The sequence below is a fragment of the Tachyglossus aculeatus genome, chromosome X4, assembly GCF_015852505.1.
Source record: "Tachyglossus aculeatus isolate mTacAcu1 chromosome X4, mTacAcu1.pri, whole genome shotgun sequence".
Taxonomy (NCBI): Eukaryota; Metazoa; Chordata; class Mammalia; order Monotremata; family Tachyglossidae; genus Tachyglossus; species Tachyglossus aculeatus.
In genome coordinates this window covers 1,030,329-1,046,928 of record NC_052098.1, presented here as the reverse complement: position 1 = coordinate 1,046,928, position 16,600 = coordinate 1,030,329, and the positions used below count along the sequence as shown (strand labels likewise).

General features: G+C 47.8%; 1 protein-coding gene across 1 annotated transcript in view; it reads right to left on the bottom strand.

The window, feature by feature from the left end:
* Nucleotides 1-16,600, bottom strand: part of GOLM1 (golgi membrane protein 1) — a 70,671-nt gene that overhangs the window by 42,141 nt on the left and 11,930 nt on the right. The window contains exons 2-3 of the mRNA XM_038769689.1: nucleotides 6,280-6,429; nucleotides 5,444-5,623 (exon numbers count right to left, since the gene is read on the bottom strand). Coding sequence (XP_038625617.1) covers nucleotides 5,444-5,623; nucleotides 6,280-6,408 — 309 coding nt within the window. The 5' untranslated portion in view covers nucleotides 6,409-6,429. The remainder of the gene's footprint in view (nucleotides 1-5,443; nucleotides 5,624-6,279; nucleotides 6,430-16,600) is intronic.

Here is a 16,600-nt window from a genome sequence, read left to right as displayed (position 1 = left end):
TTACAGATGAGGTAACTGAGGCACAGAGAAGTTAAGTGACTTGCCCAAAGTCACACAGCTGACAAGTGGCAGAGCCAGGATTTGAGCCCATGACCTCTGACTCCCAAGCCCATGCTCTTTCCACTGAGATACACTGCTTACTAGGTGCAGAGCACTGTACTGAGCGCTTGGAAGAGGACAATACAACAGAATTAGTGGATGTGTTTCCCTGCCCACAACAAGCTTACAGTCTAGAGATCAAATCATATGCGAGGAGAACAGGACTCTATAACTTTCCCCATTCTAGAGAATAAACTCGTCTTCTAGACTGTCAGTTTGTTGTGGGCAGGGAACTTGTCTCCCAACTCTGTTGTATTGGACTCTCCCAAGTGCTTAGTATAGTGTTCTGTACACAGTAAGAGCTCAATAAATACAAGTGATGGTTTGATCGATTGGTGCCGAACATACGCCCTTTGAGGGCTTCTGTTTCTCCTATGGCCTAGTGGATAGAGTATGGACATGGGAGTTTGAAGGACCTGGGTTCTTATCCCGGCTCCACCACGGTCTGCTGTGTGACCACGTGCAAGTCACTTCACTTCTCTGTGCCTCAGTTACCTCATCTGTAAAACAGGGATTGAGACTATGAACCCCACGGGGGACAGGGACTGTGTCCAACCTGATTAGCTTGTATCTACCCCGGCGCTCAGAAAAGTGCTTGCCACATATTAAGCGCTTAACAAATACCATCATTATCACCATTATTATGATGAAAGTGAAGAAACATATTGAATGCCACAATGGGTGCTTAGGGGAGGCTTGAAAGGACCCCTGAAATGAGCTTTGTCTCTAGAAGCTGTAGGAAAGCCTGAGGTGAGAGGGGAAGAACATGGGCATTATTCCTTACCACCCAACAACCAATGGTATTTATTGAGTACTTACCATGGACAGGGCACTGTACTAAGTGCTTGGGAGTGTACAATACGCTGTACTTATTAATCCATTCATCATTGGAGTTTACTGAACGCTTACTATGTGCAAAGCACTGTAATAATTATTATGGTATTTTTTAAGCACGTACTATGTGCCAAACACTGTACTAAGTGCTGGGGTAGATACAAGGTAATCAGGCTGTCCCATGTGGGGCTCAAGTCTTAAACAGTGTTTGGCACATAGTAAGCACTAAACAAATACCATTATTATTATTATTACTATTAATAATAATAATAATCAATCCCCATTTTACAGATGAGGGAACTGAGGCACAGAGAAGGGAAATGGCTTGCCCAAAGTCACACAGCAGCTTTGGAGGAGTATTCATTCAATCTTATTGGAGCGTTTACTGTGTGGAGAGCACTGTACTAGGCACTTGGGAGAGTACAGTACAGCAATAAACAGACACATTCCGTGCCCACAACGAGTGTACAGTCTAGAGGAGAGTACAAGACAACAGAGTTAGCAGAGTACTTTGATACTCACTCTAGTCCCACAGCACTCATGTAAATATCCTTACACTTTACTATTTCCCCTAGCCGGAATTTATTTTAATGTCTGTTTCCCCTTGAAGACTGTAAGCTACTTTTGTTCTTTGCATCTAGGAACTCGTATTGTACTTTTACAAGCGCTTAGTACCATGCTCTGCACACTGTAAGCACTCATTCAGCACCACTGATTGATTGATTTTTTTTTTTTTATCTAGGGAATTTATATTCCGAAACACGCCTTACTGCTCCATGGCAATCTTTCCAGGCACCCTGACTGTGTGGCTAGTTTAGGGTTGCACGTTAAAGCAGATTCTTGCCTAATAAAGTGATTTTTTGTTGGAAATCAAAATATTTCAACCTGTCTTCTTTGCTGCTAGGTTTCTAAATAGTATAAAACATTCAGTCCGTGTTTCCCCTCTCTTCAAGAACCTCCGTGGTTGCCCATCCACCTCCACACCAAACAGAAACTCCTCACCATTGACTTTAAAGCACTCAATCACCTTGCCCCCTCCTACCTCACCTCACTACTCTATTACTCCAACCCAGCCCACGCACTTTGCTCCTCTAATGCTAACCTTCTCACTGTGCCTCGATGTCATCTATCTTTCCGCCGACCTCTCGCTCACATCCTACCTCTGGCCTGGAATGCCCTCCCTCTTCATATCAGACAGATAAGTGCATATAGCTTTAATTCTTTAATTCTTTTTGTTCTGATGATTTTGACACCTGTCTACATGTTTTGTTGTCTGTCTCCCCCTTCTAGACTGTGAGCCCATTGCTGGGTAGGGACCGTCTCTATATGTTGCCGACTTGTACTTCCCAAGCGCTCAGTACAGTGCTCTGCACACAGTAAGCGCTCAATAAATACGACTGAATGAAAGAATTGGTTGACACAATCCCTGCACGCCACGAGCTTAATCAGCTCACCCCCACATCCTACTCTATCTCGCTGATTCATTCATTCATTCAATCAATCATATTTATTGAGCACTTACTGTGTGCAGAGCGTTGATCTCCTACTACAGTCCAGCCTGCACACTCCCCTAGAGCCATCTTGCTCGCCATGCCTCGTTCTCATCTATCTCACCGCCACCGCTGCCCTCTCGCCCACGTCCCGCCTCTGATCTAGAATGCCCTCCCTCTTCACATCCGACAGACGATCCCTCTCCCCACCATCGAAGCCTTAGTGAAGGCACATCTCCTCCAAGAGGCCTTCCCCAATTAAACCATCATTTCTTCTTCTCCCGCTCCCTTCTGTGTCACCCTTTAAACACTTGCTATTCACCCCAACCTCGGCCCCACAGAACATATGCATCTAGCCATAATTTCTTACTTTATGTTAATGTCTGTCTCCCCCTCTAGACGGTAAGCTACTTGAGGGCAGAGACCGTGACTGTGAGCTCCTTGAAGACAGGGACTGTGTTTACTAACTCGTCTTCCCAAGTGTTCAGTACAGTGCTCAGCACGTAGACTTGTATCGATCCCAGCACTTAGTACAGCACCTGGCATAGTAAGTGCTTAACCAATACCATTTAAAAAAAACCCAAAAAATCAAGTCCCCTGACAACCAAGTCCCCTATCTTTTCACTTGACCATACTAACAGACATGATCCCTGCCCTCAAGCAGCTTACAAACAAGCAGGGAAGACAAGCGTTAAATAAAGTTCTAGCTAGGAAGAACTAATAAAATATCAAGATATGAACACAAGTGATTTGGCACGGGAGGGAGGAAGAAAGGGAACGGTGAGTAGCCAATGCTCAGAACAAACAACAATTTAAGGGGAAACCAAAACTATGATACGCTGGAAAAAAACACAACTGACCAGGCTTGACGATTCCTTGACCCGCCCCATCCACCTTCAACAGATTCAATAGAAGCCGCTCCTGAACTTTCCAGTGAAAAGGAAGAAGGCAGTCAGGGGGAAAGGTAAAGGAGAAAGCCAGTCGAGCCGTAGGAATTATTCTCATACGCTGTTGGAAAGTAGAGACTACTATCAACCAATGCTTACAGCATAGCTGACTGAGGCCCAGGGAAGTGAAGTGATCTGCCCAAGGCCGCATGGCAGACAAGTGGCGGGGTGGGGATTAGAACCCAGGTCCTTCGGACTCCCAGGCCCGTGCTCTCTCCACTAAGCCACGCTGCTTCCCGTGATTCCCATGACTGAATGGAAATCATTGAATATACAATAGAAAATATCTACTAAACGTGTATGAAAAAGGAAGCAGGATTGACTGTTGAAATTTCAGGATAAACCATTAGCATTTTCTTCAACTAATAGCAAATGCAAAATCCTCAACTCAAGACCGATAGGAGAGATTCCATGGGAGATTGGTTCTCTTCCATCTCCGCCTCAGATCAATATTTTGAGGGATCCACTGTAAAACTACATGGAGTGGGGGTTGCGAAGGGGGACAGGGAGGCCTAGGGTTATATTTTGGCCTTCCTTATTCAATCGTATTTATTGAGCGCTTACTGTGTGCAGAGCACTGTACTAAGTGCTTGGGAAAGTACAATGCAACAATAAACAGCGACATTCCCTGCCCACAACAAGCTTAGTAGCAGTAGTAATAATAAGCAGCATGGCCTAGTGGAAAGAGCCCGGGCCTGGGACTCAGCAGGACCTGAGTTCCAGTCCCAGCTCTGCCAATTCCTTGCTGCTTGACTTTGGGCAAATCATCATCATCCTCATCAATCGTATTTATTGAGCGCTTACTATGTGCAGAGCACTGTACTAAGCACTTGGGAAGTACAAATTGGCAACATATAGAGACAGTCCCTACCCAACAGTGGGCTCACAGTCTAAAAGGGGGAGACAGAGACCAAACATACTAACAAAATAAAATAAATAGAATAGATATGTACAAATAAATTAAATAAATAGAGTCAAAAAAATATGTACAAACATATATACATATATACAGGTGCTGTGGGGAAGGGAGGGAGGTAAGATGGGGGGATGGAGAGGGGGGCGAGGGGGAGAGGAAGGCACTTCTCTGTGCCTCCATTTCCTCAACTTTAAAATAGGGATACCTGTTCTCCCTCCTACTTAGAGAAGCAGCGTGGCTTAGTGGCAAGAGCCTGGGCTTGGGAGTCAGAGGACGAGGGTTCTAATCCCGGCTCTGCCACTTGTTTGCTGTGTGACCTTGGGCAAGCCACTTAACTTCTCTGTGCCTCAGTGACCTCGTCTGTAAAATGGGAATTAAGACTCTGAGCCCCACATGGGACAACCTGATGACCTTGTATCTCCTCCAGCGCTTAGAAGAGTGCTTGGTACATAGTAAGCGCTTAACAAATACCATCAGTATTGTTATTATTACTGTGAGCCCCATGCAGGACAGGGACCATGTCTGACCTAATTCACTTGCACCTGACCCAGCGCTTAGGACAGCATTTGACACATAGTAAGCATTTAAATACCATTAAAAAAATGTATCTAACTCTGATTGTGTGCAATGCACTGTCCCAAGCGCTGGGAAAGAACACACAGTAGGAATTACACCTGGTATCTGGCCCCGACAGGGCTCACAATCTAATTCATTCATTCCTTCAATCGTATTTACTGAGCACTTACTGTGTGCAGGGCACTGTACTAAGCAGTTGGGAGAGTATGACAGAACAATAAACAGACACATTCCCGGCCCACACAGAGCTTACAGTCTAGGGGGAGACAGAAATTAATCAAAATAAATAAATTACAGATATGGACACACCTAAGAGCAGAGGGTGGAGAGGAGCTTGGCTACAGGCGAGATGAAACAATAACACCTAGCGAGAAAATCAACACCCGCAGCAGGGTACTGTGGCTAGAGGCGCAAAGAGAGGAGAGTGCTGGGAGGGAGAGAAGAGAAACCAAGGCTGACGAAGGCACGAAGGCACGGATACTGAACCGTTGTAGAAGGACAAGAATCCAAGCACAGTGTCTAAGCTCCCCGCTTCAACGGCACGCTTTTGACAGAGCACAGGGGAACAAAACTGGTCTTGCCTTCTCATCCCGGTACAGCCTGTTGACGTTCTCCATCTGAAAGTTGTGCGTGGACTGGATTTTGTCGATCTGCTCGCGCTGCTTCTCTAGTTCTCCTTGGAATTCGTTCTTTTTCAGCTCCACAGCCCCCCTCTCTGCTGCTGCCCTGCGGACTCGCCCTTCCAGGTCCATTATACGGCTCTAAAATGGAGCGAGCAAATTAGGGTTAAATGCCAGACCGTCACTGAAGAGGAGTCTGGGTCTTTGGGCCCAAAGGTGCAATATTAGGGAGACCGTACCATTGAATAGCGGCCTTCCCCGACTAGGCCATTTCCTCTTCTCTCACTCCCCTCTGCGTCACCCTTCTACTTGGATTTTCACCCTTTCTTCACCCCCACACCTCAGCCCGCAGCATTTACGTCCACATCCCTCATTTATTACTATACATTAATGGCTGTCTCCCCCTCTAGACTGTAAGCTCCTTGTAGGCAGGGACCATGTCTACCAACTCCATTCTATTGGACTCTCCCAAGCGCTTAGTACAGTGCTCTGCACATAGTAAACGCTCAGTGAATACTACTGACTGAGCCAGCCAGGCAGAAGATCCCTGCTCTTATTGGCCTTCATGATAGAGCGATCTTCCAACTCTTGACTGTAAGCTGGCCGTGGGCTTGGAACGTATCTACCCACTCCGCTGTACTGACTATCAATCAATCAACGGTATTTATTGAGTGCTTACTGGGGCACTGTACTAAGCACTTGGGAGCATCTGATACAACAGACGCCTTCCCTGCTTACAAGGAGCTAACAGTCTAGAGGGACCTAACTAGAAGCTGGAAAGTCATCCCAAACCCTACCTGAAGGTCCAAGCTGCGGGAACTTGCGATCCAGTAGTTGAAACCCAGGACGATCACACAAGCCACCAAGGCGGCTACGAGGAGAGGCGGCGATTTCATCCCTCGACGCCCGTTCCCTAGTCCCATCATCTCAGAAACCGATCAGGGAATCTGCAAGATAAAATGAAAAGTCCTCCTTCACCCTCGGCTTAAAGGAAGAGTGGGGAATGGCAGCTTCGTTGATCCTGAAACTGGCTTGGACTCTGCCAACGTGGTCATGGGGTGGGGGGGAGAGGGAGGGAGGAAGAGAGATGGAAAGAGTGTATCTTTCAGGAGGCCTGCTCCACTTCCTGCTATTGAGGAAGGATGGTAATAACAACAATAATATTAATAATTCCGGGATATGGTGCTTTATAAAAGGTCATGTAGCAGAATTAGACAAGCACATAAGCCCCCTCCCTGGTCTCTGTTGTGGCGTCCTCTCCCAACCGCTCAGCACAGTGTTCCACGCACACAGAAAGTGCTCAATAAATACCACTGACTGACTGGTGAGGCGGCGTGGCACAGCAGAGAGAGCATGGGCCTGCAAGTCAGAAGGACCTGGGTTCTAATCCTGGCTCCACCACGCGTCTGCTGCATGACCTTGGCCAAGTCACTTCACTTCTCTGGGCCTCAGTTACCTCATCAGTAAACTGGGGATTAAGTGTGAGTCCCATGTGGGACAGGAACTGTGTCCAACCTGTAACTTGTATGCACCCCAGCGCTTAGAACAGTGCTCGGCACATAGTAAGCGCTTAACAAGTACTATAGAGGGGGAGACACACATTATCAATCAATCAATGGCATTTGATGAGCACTTATTGGGTGTAGAGCACTGTACTAAGTGCTTGGGAGGGGACAATACCACAGACTGAGTGGCCATATTCCCTGCTTGTAACAAGCTCACAGCTCGAGGACTGTAAGAGCTCAGTACAGTGCTCTGCACACTGTAAGTGCTCAATAAATATGACTGATCGATTGATTGATCTTGACTCCCGGGCCCGGGACCTTTCTGCTAGACCCACCCTTTATCCTTGGGTAATTCCCTGACTGGAAATGCCCAGGGCCTCAGAGTAACTGTGGTATCTGTCGTATTTGTTAAGCGCTTACTAAGTGCCAGGCACTATACTAAGCCCTGGGGTGGATACCAGCAAATCGGGTTGGACACAGTCCCTGTCCCGCATGGGGCTCACGGTCTTCATCCCCATTTTACAGATGAGGTCACTGAGGCCCAGAGAAGTGAAGCAATTTGTCCAAGGCCACACAGCAGACCAGTGGTGGAGCCAGGATTAGAAACCATGGCCTTCTGACTCCCAGGCCCCAGGCTCTATCCATGCTGCCTCCCCAGCTCACTGTGGACTTTCAGAGTGGACTTTCGGAGTTTGGCCTTTTGCCAGCCAAAGAGACCACACCAATGAAACTACATTTTCCCAAGGGATCAGGTTGGGGGTGGGGGGAAACGCTATCTAGCAGAAGTGCATTTCACTGTGCAAACTGTTCTTGCCGAATTACTTTGGGCCCCTCGTCAGTGGCCCTTTAAAAATGTTTCTAGCATGAAACCTCTCCTGGGAATCCACGCTTCAATCACAGAGGGAAGGCAGGGGTCACTGAGATGTAGGAAAATGGAAGAGGTATTGGCTTAAGTCCCAGGGAAAGTTATCCAGCTCCAGGAGCAGGAACACAATTGGTGCATTATGTCGCTCATCCTATGCTTTAACCACTAGATTGCATTCACTCCCTGCCAAGCCAGATGGCAGAAATTTCTTTTTAACATTCAGTACTCTCCCCGTGGAAGATTGTACTTCTGCGGTGTGTAATAACATGGTGTGTCTCCTAACTAAGGTTTAGAACAGACTTTGATGGAATCCAGAGCTAGAGTGCGATAGCTACCTCACACGGTCTTTTAAAAGAACAAATCCCCGAATTGGGCTCCGCAGCCTAAGGGTAGAGACCACCCGGATCCTTTTTCTACACATTTCCCCACTCCTCAAGACCCTCCAGCAGTTGCCCATCCTCCTCCCCGTCAAACGGAAATTCCTCGTCGTCGGCTTTAAAGCTCTCAATCCCCTTGCCCCTCCTACCTCAACTCGTTACTCTCTTCCAACCCAGCCTGCACACTTCACTCATCTAATGCCAACCTATTCACTGTCTTCATATCCGACAGGCAATCACTCTCCCCACCTTCAAAGCCTTATTGAAAGCGCATCTCTTCCAAGAGGCTTTCCCTGACTAAGCCCTCATTTCCTCTTCATTCATTCATTCATTCAATCGTATTTATTGAGCACTTACTGTGTGCAGAGCACTGTACTAAGCACTTGGGAAGTACAAGTTGGCAACATATAGAGACGGTCCCTACCCAACAGCAGGCTCACAGTCTAGAAGGGGGAGACAGACAACAAAACAAAACATATTATCAAAACAAAATAGAATAAACATGCACAAATAAAATAGAGTAATAAATATGTACAAACATATATACATATATACAGGTGCTGTGGGGAGGGAAAGGAGGTAAGGCGGGGGGATGGGGAGGGGGAGGAGAGGGAGAGGAAGGAGGGGGCTCAGCCTGGGAAGGCCTCCTGGAGGAGGTGAGCTCTCAGTAGGGCCTTGAAGGGAGGAAGAGAGCTAGCTTGGCAGATGTGCGGAGGGAGGGCATTCCAGGCCAGGGGGATGACATGGGCCGGGGGTCGAAGGCGGGACAGGCGAGAACGAGGCACTGTGAGGAGATTAGCGGCAGAGGAGCGGAGGGTGCGGGCTGGGTTGTAGAAGGAGAGAAGGGAGGTGAGGTAGGAGAGGGCGAGGTGATGGAGAGCCTTGAAGCCGAGGGTGAGGAGTTTTTGCCTGATGTGTAGGTTGACTGGTAGCCACTGGGGAGCCTCTTCTCCCCTCCCTTCCGCGTTGCCCTCGCACTTGGATCTGCGACCTCTATTCACCCTTCCCTCAGCCCCACAGCACTTATGTCCGTATCCATGATGTATTTATTTCTATGAACGTCCGTCTCCCCTTCTAGACCATAACCTCGTTGTGGACTACCAACTCTGTTGGATTGCCCTCTTCCAAGCCTAGAGGGCTAGCTGAAGGCTGGCAGAGGGAGAAATGAGAATGAGGCATAGTGAGCACCTCCAGTCCCTTTTATATGTACGCCTGATGCCTATAGCGATGTTCTGGGCACAATGGACACTCAGTACAGTGCTCTGCAGATGCTCAGTTCAGGTGATGCCGATAACGAGGCTTCATTCACCACCTGGTCTTTTCGAACTTTGATGAGCTGAGGGAGGCAAAACAATGCTATTTATTGGTACGATAGATAGAAAATCAGACGAAAATACCATGCTCCTCATTTTCTGTGAAATTTTTCAATGACTCAAAGTTATGACTGACATACTTGAATCTGAGCATTCATGCATAGCCCAGCTTTTAGGAAATATCTATCGGATCATTTTGCTGAGAGCAGTGCAGAAGAAAGCCACATAATTTGACTGGAATGTAAAAGAGCAGACATCTATAATCCTGGAATGGGATTCCATATGGGCTCTTTGGGGTTTTCCATAGAAAGATGCCTTTTATATTCATTATAAAACTCATACATATAAAGTTTCTTCGGGGCTTTTAAATTTCTACTCTACTCAAAGGGTGAAGAAAAAATCTCAACCCTGTCCCTCGCCAGGCAGGACTCTTGGGAATGGTTTTAATGAGGATGAACCCCAATGTCTCTTCACATTCAACCAACCCGAATGCAGGCCCGGGGAGAATGGGGTGGGGAGGCTGGACAGCTCTAAGTCTGCTTTTCATCATTTCTGGTATTTACTGAGCACTGTGGGCAGAGCACTGTACTAAGCACTCAGGCGAGGACACTACAACAGAGTTGGTAGACACATTCCCTGCACACAATGAGTTTACAGTCTAGAGGCATGGGAACTGCTTCTTTCAGTTGACATCTAGATGTCAGGACAGGAGGAGAGGATGGAAAAAAGCAAGGTAATAATTATGGTATTTGTTACGTGCTTTCTATATGCCAAGCACTGTTCTAAGCGCTGGAAAAAAATAATCATGGTATTAAAAAAAAAACCAAGCAAGTTTTCTGTGGTGAGCTGAAATGAGGAAGCTGTAAAAAGCGGAGCAGAAAAATGCTTTAAAAGACACAACGAAACCTAAGTGCCAACTTCTTATTTTAAGCATGAGGGTGAAAAGGTGGCAGGCAGGGGATATTAATAATAAAAATAATAATAATAATGGCATTTATTAAGCACTTACTATGTGCAAAGCACTGTTCTAAGCGCTGGGGAGGTTACAGGGTGATCAGGTTGTCCCACTTGGGACTTACAGTCTTAATCCCCATTTTACAGATGAGGAAACTGAGGCACAGAGAAGTGAAGTGACTTGCCCAAAGTCACACAGCTGACAATTGGCAGAGCTGGGATTTGAACCCATGACCTCTGACTCCAAAGCCCGGGCTCTTTCCACTGATCCACGCTGCTTCTCTGATGAGCAGAGGGCTCATGAGGTATGAGCTCATGAGGGATGAGGAGAGAGCGAACTTTGAAGAGTTTATGCGGCCAGAGGGCCACTCTTTGGGGTCTTTTCTGCTCCAATGGGAAAAGCTCAGATAAATTAGGGAAGCAGCGTGGCTCAGTAGCAAAAGCACGGGCTTGGGAGTCGGAGGGCGTGAGTTCTAATCCCAGCTCCGCCACTTGTGTGCTGTGTGAACTTGGGCAAGCCACTTGACTTCTCTGTGCCTGTTACCTCATCTGGAAAATGGGGGTTAAGACTGTGAGCCCCACGTGGGACCAACTGATTACCTTGTATCTACCCCAGAGCTTAGAACAGTGCTTGGCACATAGTAAGCGCTTAAACAAATACTGTAATTATTACTATTATTATTACTCCAGCTCTTGACACACAGTAAGTGCTTAATAAATACCATAATAATAATAAGAATCTCCTAAGAGCTCTAGGATAAGCAGGTTTGACCGTCTAGTTCAAAAAGCTATAGGTGCCGCTATGCCCATGGAGTTGGGCACCTATGTAATGAAATAAGATCCCAAATCTCAATAGCGACAATTCTTCATGAAATCTGAGTGGTACAAGCCATGGCAATTTCAATTCCAGAAGTGCCAGAACTCTAATGGTTTGCATTTTAAGGCAAACATTTTAAGAGGGACTAAAGGCAAGAGAGACAATACCCCACCCTCAGCCCCACAGCATTTACGCACACGGTACAGTGGACAGAGCCCGGGCCTGGGAGTCAGAAGGTCATGGGTTCTAATTCCGGCTCTGCCACTTGTCTGCTGTGTGACTTCAGGCATGTCGCTTCACTTCTCTGGGCCTCAGTTACCTCATCTGTATAATGGGGATTGAGACTGCGAGCCCCAGGCGGGACAGGGACTATGTCCAACCCGATATGCCTCAGTTCCCACATCTGTAAAATAGGGGTGAAGACCGTGAGCCCCATGAGGCACATGGACTGCGTCCAGCCTGATGAGCTTGGATCTACCACAGCGCTTAGGACAGTATGGGGTAGACAGTAAGCACTTAACAAACACCATAAAAAAATACCATTTGTCCCAGTTTCTCAAGGAGTTGGAGACCCCAGAGGAGGTCACCCAAGAAGTTGTAGAACTGGGGAGGCAATGATTTAGAAATGGATGATCATTTGGCTCCTCTGCCGCTAACCTCCTCACTGTGCCTCGTTCTCGCCTGTCCCGCCGTCGACCCCCGGCCCAAGTCCTCCCCCTGGCCTGGAATGCCCTCCCTCCGCACATCCGCCAAACTAGCTCTCTTCCTCCCTTCAAAGCCCTACTGAGAGCTCACCTCCTCCAGGAGGCCTTCCCAGACTGAGCCACCTCCTCCCTCTCCCCCCTCCTTCCCCTCCCCATCCCCCGGCCTTACCTCCTTCCCCTCCCCACAGCACCTGTATATATGTATATATGTTTGTACGTATTCATTACTCTATTTATTTTACTTGCACATATTTATTCTATTTATTTTATTTTGTTAATATGTTTTGTTTTCTGTCTCCCCCTTATAGACTGTGAGCCCACTGTTGGGTAGGGACTGTCTCTATATGTTACCAACTTGTACTTCCCAAGTGCTTAGTACAGTGCTCTGCACACAGTAAGCGCTCAATAAATACGATTGAATGAATGAATGAATTTGCAAGAATCTTTGTCCAGTAAGGATCAATCCTCTGCATCACAGCAAGGTGGCGGAACAGATGAAGTGGCTTCTTCACCATCGATTAAGAAAACACCTTGCAAAAATTGTCAAGAAAGCAGATGAATTTATAAAGATAACTGAAGACATGCCCATGTCTCTCCCATCCTAAAAAAACCCTCTCTTGACCCCACCTCACCTTCTAGTTATCGTCCCATATCCCTCCTACCATTCCTTTCCAAACTCCTTGAACGAGTTGTCTACACGCGCTGCCTAGAATTCCTCAACAACAACTCTCTCCTCGACCCCCTCCAGTCTGGCTTCCGTCCCCTTCATTCCACGGAAACTGCGCTCTCAAAGGTCACCAATGACCTCCTGCTTGCCAAATCCAACGGCTCATACTCTGTCCTAATCCTCCTCGACCTCTCAGCTGCCTTTGACACTGTGGACCACCCCCTTCTCCTCAACATGTTATCTGACCTTGGCTTCACAGACTCCGTCCTCTCCTGGTTCTCCTCTTATCTCTCCGGTCGTTCTTTCTCAGTCTCTTTTGCAGGCTCCTCCTCCCCCTCCCATCCTCTTACTGTGGGAGTTCCCCAAGGTTCAGTGCTTGGTCCCCTTCTGTTCTCAATCTACACTCACTCCCTTGGTGACCTCATTCGCTCCCACGGCTTCAACTATCACCTCTACGCTGATGACACCCAGATCTACATCTCTGCCCCTGCTCTCTCCCCCTCCCTCCAGGCTCGCATCTCCTCCTGCCTTCAGGACATCTCCATCTGGATGTCCGCCCGCCACCTAAAGCTCAACATGTCGAAGACTGAGCTCCTTGTCTTCCCTCCCAAACCTTGTCCTCTCCCTGACTTTCCCATCTCTGTTGACGGCACTACCATCCTTCCCGTCTCACAAGCCCGCAACCTTGGTGTCATCCTCGACTCCGCTCTCTCATTCACCCCTCACATCCAAGCCGTCACCAAACCCTGCCGGTCTCAGCTCCGCAACATTGCCAAGATCCGCCCTTTCCTCTCCATCCAAACCGCTACCCTGCTAATTCAAGCTCTCATCCTATCCCGTCTGGACTACTGCACTAGCCTTCTCTCTGATCTCCCATCCTCGTGTCTCTCTCCACTTCAATCCATACTTCATGCTGCTGCCCGGATTATCTTTGTCCAGAAACGCTCTGGACATATCACTCCCCTCCTCAAAAACCTCCAATGGCTACCGATCAATCTGCGCATCAGGCAGAAACTCCTCACCCTGGGCTTCAAGGCTCTCCATCACCTCGCCCCCTCCTACCTCACCTCCCTTCTCTCCTTCTACTGCCCAGCCCGCACCCTCCGCTCCTCCACCACTAATCTCCTCACTGTACCTCGCTCTCGCCTGTCCCGCCATCGACCCCCGGCCCACGTCATCCCCCGGGCCTGGAATGCCCTCCCTCTGCCCATCCGCCAAGCTAGCTCTCTTCCTCCCTTCAAGGCCCTGCTGAGAGCTCACCTCCTCCAGGAGGCCTTCCCAGATTGAGCCCCTTCTTTCCTCTCCCCCTCGTCCCCCTCTCCATCCCCCCGCCTTACCGCCTTCCCCTCCCCACAGCACCTGTATATATGTATATATGGTTGTACATATTTATTACTCTGTTTATTTATTTATTTATTTATTTTACTTGTACATTTCTATCCTACTTATTTTATTTTGTTGGTATGTTTGGTTCTGTTCTCTGTCTCCCCCTTTTAGACTGTGAGCCCACTATCGGGTAGGGACTGTCTCTATGTGATGCCAATTTGTGCTTCCCAAGCGCTTAGTACAGTGCTCTGCACATAGTAAGCGCTCAATAAATACGATTGATTGATTGATTGAAGATGATGACGCTAATGGAGAGAGGGGTTCAAAGGTGTTCAGAAGGAGTTAGCCAGCTACAAGATGCTCGAAAAAGAAGCAGTCGATGGTATTTATTGAGCGCTTACCACATGCATAGCACTGTACTAAGCACTGGGTAGAGTTCAGTTCAACAGAGTAGGTTGACATGTTCCCTGCCCATGAAGATTGTTGATCAATCAAAGCTGGACAGATTCTCCACTAAAGTTGAAAAACGACTACCAGGCTCAGCAGCACAAGTTTCTAATCTCACAGCAGAGACTCAACAATAATTACAACTCCATTTATGTATTGACTAAAAATTCAACCCACAGTTCAGTGACACATCACCATACTATATAACATAAATTTCATATTTTCTTTTCCAGAGGTTCTGGGATACTGATTTTTATATCATCTAGTCCACGGGAAAACCTACCCCACGATACAACCACATTTTCAAGAACCATAAGCCAGTTGGATCGTGGGGTAAGCCTAATAGCTGGGATTTTGGAGGGGCTCTGTTGCCATGACTTCAAGGGTGAGACACTCTTCTACAGACCTAACATTTTGTCTTTTCAGAGCACCAAGAACTAGCTTTTTCTAATAACAATGGTATTTGTTAAGCGCTTACTATGTGCCAAGCACTGTTCTAAGCGCCGGGGGTGGGGGGAGAGATACAAGGTAATCAGGTGTCCCATGCGGGACTCTCAATCTTAATCCCCATTTTACAGTTGAGGTAACTGAGGCGTAGAGAAGTTAAGCGACTTGCCCAAAGTCACACAGCTGACAAGTGGCGGAGCTGGGATTAGAACTCATGACCTCTGACTCCCAAGCCCGGGCTCTTTCCACTGAGCCATGCTGCTTCTCTATGTCTCTGAACTTGGGAAATGGCACGTAAATCAGACTTTCAGCACTAAGTTACTAATCAGTATGAAGTTAATGTTGACCATCGTTCTTATGGTCCCTATGGGACTTTGAACTATCTAGCAATGTCAACTCGGCAGTCGGTGCTTAGACAGAAAAAGCTCTGGCTCCACTAGATTCCGTCGGAATTTTAGTGACTCTCAACTGGGAATACGAGGCAGGGAATGTGTCTGTTTATTGCTGTATTGTACTCTCCCAAGCGCTTAGTACAGTGCTCTGCACACAGTGAGCACTCCATAAATACGACTGAACAAATGAGTAGCAAGATGCTTTACGAGGTCATCCTGGAGGAAATATTATTCCTGATGACTATCGAAAGACCATCCCGTGAAAAACATGGTTCCGATTTTTCCAGAGGAGAAAAAGCAAGCTCAGAGATGTTAGAGGCCCAGAGAGATGACTTTGTTTTGTATGGTGTCAGGTGACTGCCCCCTAACCCTTCCCCAGTCCACATGCTAATAATAGTAATTATGGCATTTATAAAGTGCTTACTATGTGCCAGGCACTGTACTGAGCGCTGAGGTAGATATAAGCAAATCGGGTTGGACACAGTCCCTGTCCCATGTGGGGCTCACAGTCTCAATCCCCATTTTATGCTCGAGCTGCCGAACGCTGCTGGCGAAAGTCTAAACACCATGCCAACCTCGTTCACTTCAAGTTTATCCTTTCCTGCCTTAACTCAGCCCTCTCTTCTGCCAGACAAAACTATTTCTCCTCCCTTATTGACACCCATGCCCATCACCCCCGCCAGCTCTTCCATACATTCAACTCCCTTCTCAGGCCCCCGGTTCCTCCCCCTCCTCCTTCCCTCACCCCCAGCGATCTGGCCTCCTACTTCATTAACAAAATTAAATCCATCAGGCCCGACCTCCCCAAAGTCTCTTCCTCCCTTTCTCCATCCCCCCGGCTCTCAACACTCTCTGCTACTCTCCCATCCTTCCCAGCGGTATCCTCAGAGGAACTCTCCTCCCTCCTCTCAAGTGCTACTCCGGCCACCTGTGCTTCTGACCCCATTCCCTCTCATCTTATGAAATCTCTCGCTCCATCCCTTCTCCCCTCCTTAACTTCCATCTTCAACCGCTCACTCTCCACTGGTTCCTTCCCCTCTGCCTTCAAACATGCCCATGTCTCTCCCATCCTAAAAAAACCCTCTCTTGACCCCACCTCACCTTCTAGTTATCGTCCCATATCCCTCCTACCATTCCTTTCCAAACTCCTTGAACGAGTTGTCTACACGCGCTGCCTAGAATTCCTCAACGACAACTCTCTCCTCGACCCCCTCCAGTCTGGCTTCCGTCCCCTTCATTCCACGGAAACTGCCCTCTCAAAGGTCACCAATGACCTCCTGCTTGCCAAATCCAACGGCTCATAT